We start from the raw sequence: 5647 nt of genomic DNA on the forward strand, positions 1-5647 counted from the left end.
ATATCTTGATTGTGTCTCTAGCCATATCATCCAAGATAGGATTACAAAAGTAACTTGCACTTGTATTTCATGCATTCAGTGCAATGAATTAATGCAAAGGATTCAGTTTGGCTGGAGGAAAAAAAAAAAGTATCTGCATTTGCTACAGTACTTCATAATTCACGTTTGATCTATCTGGTGTTTGATAGGTGTGGACAGCCTGCTTCGAGCTGGCTACAATGTCTACAGAAGAGAGATCATCCAAGATACTAAATGACCTGTAATTACTCCTCTGAGAGTTGAATTTGTGTTTCAGAACCCAAGAAAGGCTTACAGATTGAAAGATTATTTCAGGTTTGTAAGATGAAACCCTCTGCTTTATAAGGTTAGCATCCTAGACCAAAGCATCAAATACATAGCTTTTAGTCATCCTAGTTCTTACAAATCTCTTCTCCTGGTGCACTACCTACATTCACAGTATGTTCAACTACAGCTGTTTTCTTTCTGTATCAGGCTTGCCAGATTTCTTTCAGAATACATCAAAAGCTTTTGGTATTGAAAGCTTTTGATGCAGAGGGGAAAACAATTAAAAGGGCCTCAGATTTGGGAATGTGACAGTCAAACCCACCAGATGCTCAGCAAGCAGGATTTTAGGATGAGCATTGAGTTTGCTGTAACAAGCCCATTCTCTTTGCTGGCTTTTGGTTAATTTCCACAGGAGCTAAGAAAATGTTATCTGGAAATGCTGGACTTCTGGAATCCTGTTCTGAGAAGGTGGGTGCAGATTCGCATGACTGGAATGGTATCTCTTTCTCTTCTCTTTGGTATGAGGGCACATTCTTTTCATTATTATTAATATGATTAATCAGTGAGGCTTTTTCTATATTCTCAATGGTTAAACATGCTGTTCATGGGTATGTCTGTAATGTAAGTTCTTTTGCCAGCATCCAAGAAGACTGTGTATGTGTGGATGCTTCCTTTCTCTTGATTAAACAGTATTATTTTAAAAACAAACATTAAACTTTTATGAAATAACACTGTATCCTGAGTGCTGTTTGTTTAAAAATTTTTCTCTAAAGAGGATTAAAAAAGTGCAGGCTACTTCAAAGTGTTAACAGTGGCAAGAGAGGGCACTAGACTCTGAAGCTTCTTAATTCATAGGGCCTTTACGGCCCTACAGTGACCTAGTTTCTGTATCTTTTGGAAGAGCTGCTTAAAGTAGGGGAAAAAGCTTTTTAAAACTCCTGTCTTTATACTTAATCTGGAATCTTCCAGCTATTTTTAAACTCAGCTACCATGTTAAATTATTCATACAAACTTTTTTGTCATATGTTCACAGAAGTCCCTTGTTAACTCTTTTCGCAATTATTTCACCTGAGGGAGATGGTGCTGTGTTTCACCAACAAAAATGTCTTTATTCTTTTACATGCTTGGTAGCTGCTGTTAGGACAAACAACAGACAGCCTGCTTTTTGGCATAGATTTATCATAGCTGTTGATTATTCTAGAAAATAATGTGTAAGAGTTTGCTTTATAGTATGTAGATAGGCTCATCCTGCTTTATACGCGATGAAAAAACACAAACTAGTTTGTTGGTGCTGCTCAGGGAAGGAGAGCACTTTAGAAATATTTATTTTCCCCACACAAGCTCCGCACAATGCTAACACGTTTCCTAGCAGCAGTGCCTGGTAAGTCTTACCCAGCTGTATAATCTTAAGTATTGAATTGTCAGCTCTCAGCCTGCTGTTGTGTTACAGATCAACTTTCCCTTTCCCCTTCCTTAATTTGCTACTGCAGAGGCTGACTGGTAAACTAATTACCATAGCACTGACATCCTTTGGCTAATAGACGTGTAATCCAGGGATGGATTCAAACACCCTGTCTAGAAGAGACTGCCTGTACTTTCATCCCTTTCTTCAGTAACCAAAGCAGCAGAGTAGCAGAGATCCAGCTACTCTAGAAAATAAAATAAGCATGTATTTCTGCTGATAAGGTATTCGGGAACACGGTACAGTACAGCTAGTGAAAAAATTAACTGCAACACAAAGGCTGCATTTTAACCTCGTTCTTTAGCAAAAATTACCTCCTGCCTGCAGTAGGAGAGAAGTGTTGGTTAGAGTTGCTAAACCTGGTAGCCTGACAGAGGTGAAGCTGCCTGCAGCTCCGTCTCTCCAGGTCCAGCCAGTAGCAAGGCTGAGCGTGTGCTCCCAGTAGGCACGCACACACACAAACACATGGCCAGCCACACAGATAAACACATATAAAACCAGAAAACGGCACTTCTGCAAACGGAAACAGGACCAACAGCATAATCCTGTTCCCCTCTCTGGAATGAAGGTCCTTAGTGGAACACACAGACATACATACAACATGGGTCCCTCCAGTAACAGGCCTTAGATGCTGATTTATCCAGTAGCTGGCCCTGGATCCTTGCTCTCTCCAGCTGCAGACACTTGGTCATACAAGCCCCTGAAGCCCACTGCCCCGCTCACGTTGCTGGTACTCGGATCCCCTTGCACCCGCAAACACAGGCGTCCACAGACTATGGATCCCTTCAGTAACTGGCCTTAGGCAGTCCTACCAGTAGCCGGCTCTGGTGCCCTCTCATCTCTAATCCTCTCAGGCAGAACCTGACAGGGCAGCAGTAAGGACTGAAGAAAAGTCCAGAGAGCTGAAAGTAGTCAGAGGCTGGAAGAGTATTAGGGGAAGTGTCATGTGCTCGTCCTGCTCTTGATCTTCCCATGGTATCTGGTTCTAGTTAATGCTACCAACAGGCTGTTCAGCTAACCAGAGCGTGGTCTGAGCCAGAACTGACGTTCCTAGATAATGGTAAATGCAGCTGTATGTCTGGCAGCCAGTGGGCTTTTATCTGCAACACAGTGACTGGGTTCTGCTGCATCTGGGCACTCTGGAAAAGCTGCAGCAGCATCAGAGAAATTAGTAAAAAATTTGATTTTGATACAAAAGTGATTAACAGCACTTTAACGTGCGCACTCTGCACCTTGTAACGCTCAAGTGTGTTTCATGCTGTTCCACAAGTGCAGATTTCAGGATGCCTCTGTCATGGGGATTTTTGACAACCACAGGCAAGACCTGGGGTGGGGTGGTGTAAATACTGTGAAAATAATTTGGCTCTAATGAAATAATGTCCGCCTTAAGGTTGTCATCTTTGGCCAGGTTTCCTATGGAAGGGAGGTTTAAACCATCAGGGTTGTATCTTCAAGCTCAGTGACCCATTCCAGGCAAGTTCAACAAGCCTCCTCCACACTGGTGGCAGGTCCTTTTGGTGCAAAGCTGAGGGATGAGTTGCAACGTCGGCTCATGCTTTATTAGATGCGAGAGAATCCACTCAGGAGGAAGTCCTTTATCTTCAGTCAGAGCTCACATCATCCTGGACACCAAAACCAATCAATCACAAAAGGCAAATACACAGGAAACCAATTGCCTTTGTTAAATGACAACTGGCATCAGAGCAGTGGAGCACCTCACACCTCTCAGAATAATTATTTCTGGCTGCTGCACAGCCTCAGGCCACGCAAAGGCTGCCAACTTCCTTAACCTATATGTCACAGCCTGAGAGCACCTGACCAAGATCCACCATACGTATCCACATCCCTCCAGGACTAAGGGGGCTGGAAGGGGTTTACAGGGGTCCGATGGACAGGACAGCAGCAGCCTGGGCTGGCTTGGTTCTTCCTGTAGGGGAAATTGGTATTACATGGCTTTTCCAGTGCTGGCACAGCACAGGGAGTCGTACGGCTCTAGCCAGAACGCTGCAGTGAAGCTGCCTGAGAACCACGTGGACTCCCAGAGCTACAGCTTCCTGCGAGTGAGGGTGGGGAGGGAGCCGTAACAAACCCAAGCAGGGAGAGAATAAACACGAGGAGAGCTGAGCTCAGTTCTGCAGCTTGACAAGACTTCTGCAGAACCTTTGGTAGCCCATGCAAATCAGCTACCCCAGTTACAGCCCTGGTGTGAGCTGACAGCCTGAGTGGCTGCTGCTCCCGAAGTAACCGTTCTGCAAAGCCATGAATCTCATTGTGTGATAGCAAACAAGATTAGTTTGTTTGAGAAGCAGTTGTATGCAAAACAAAAACTAACTGTACAGTGTCCAAGTGAATTTCTTCTAGACGGGCCAGGATGTTGCACAGTTGCCATTCATACCTCCCATGCCTCCAAAATTTGGGTGGTGAAAAACCCTATGTAGTTAGGGAAAAAAAAAAATCACAGCTGACAAGACACAGAATGACAAAGCAACGCTGTCTTCTCTGTCCTCAGGGGAAATTTTAGCTGCCTGCTCCGGGTTAGCATCACACCTCTGACTGTTCTTCTCCCCAACCACAAGATCCATACGGTTTTCAAGAAACTGCTGGTTCCCACAGCACAGAAAGGAAAATAAGGCAGTTGTGAAACTGAGCGATACAGACTGGAGAAGATGCCTTCCATCTTGTCCCTACCCTGCAGTATTGCCATGACTGAATCAAAGAGAGAAATAAACAAAAGGCAGATGGGAAAAAAAAAACAAACAAAAAAAAGTTCAGAAATAAGGGCTAAACATTATGCCCAGAAGCAGCAGCAACTGAGAAGCAGGGTCAGACTATGGGCGTACTGCCCTGCTTTGTACACTTCCAGCTGTGCAAGCAAGCTGAACGCAACCGTTTTATCAAAAAAGCGTCACAAGCCTTCAGCTGCAGTGTTGAATTTGGGAGGAAAAAATCCACTCCCCCAAACCTCCAGCTTAGAATACCCCCCCAGGCAAGGCTCCCAGACAGAACATCTGAGATGCTGTGAGTAAATCCAAAGTGAATGGACTGAAGTCAAGGCAGGAAATTCTTACAGCCAAGTTTAGCCCAGCAGTGATAAGGCAGCTTGCCAAGAGCCTTAATCTGTTTTTATTTTTTAAAAAACTGAAATAGCCTACGGCTACTCTTTACCAACCACTATACAACTAGAAGCAAATATACAAAGAAACAGAAATGCCCATACTATTCCTTTCATGTTAAGCTTTTAGTCTTTAGGGGGTAATTTTCCCCTAAATTTGTAGCTTGACCCGTCTTTAATAGCAGAACCAGTGACTGAGCCATCTGTTAGTGAAGAATTACTTCTTTCTAGCCCTTCGAGGTGCTGTTTCTTTGTCATCCTACCTATCTTGAGACTACAAGGCCCCTCCTTATTTGACCGCAGCTTTTCTTCTTTATGCCTGCCAAGGGCAATTTCATGAAGCACAGATGGCCAGGACTCCTCTGCTGGAGCATCAACTCACTGCTGTTGACGGACTGGGATTATTTTTGGCATGAGCGCTTTTGGCTTTCTCTGGCATGGCCTAGCCATTACGACATACTCTGCTCTCTTACCCACGCTTCCTTTTTAGCACTGATGTGCCTTCTGCGGGACTGCTGTGTCCCAGGCGATATGGCAATGCTGCCCAAGAGAACTAGAAAGAGCAAGAAAAACCCTCCCCTACAATCCTATAATTGAGTTTTCCATTATTAATGATGCATCTTTATCCACGTGCATAGTTTTTCTTCTGAAGATGCTGGCAACTGAACAACTGGAAGAAGCGAATGGTGTCACACCGGCCCCGGCCCCCAGAATTTGAAGCAATTTTAGAAAAGCCGCCAGAGCATTGCCTTAAGGAGTTTCACTGTCAGCACGGAGTCGTGCAGGCT

The 5647-nt window shown here is 44.4% G+C and overlaps 1 protein-coding gene across 1 annotated transcript in view; it reads left to right on the top strand.

The window, feature by feature from the left end:
- The first annotated feature begins 3696 nt into the window (after positions 1-3696).
- Positions 3697-5647, top strand: part of FAM98A (family with sequence similarity 98 member A) — a 21634-nt gene continuing 19683 nt past the window's right edge. The window contains exon 1 of the mRNA XM_009283820.2: positions 3697-3807. Within this exon, the coding sequence (XP_009282095.1) occupies positions 3697-3807 (111 nt within the window). The remainder of the gene's footprint in view (positions 3808-5647) is intronic.

This window comes from Aptenodytes forsteri, unplaced genomic scaffold (assembly GCF_000699145.1).
Source record: "Aptenodytes forsteri isolate BGI_AS27 unplaced genomic scaffold, ASM69914v1 Scaffold309, whole genome shotgun sequence".
Taxonomy (NCBI): Eukaryota; Metazoa; Chordata; class Aves; order Sphenisciformes; family Spheniscidae; genus Aptenodytes; species Aptenodytes forsteri.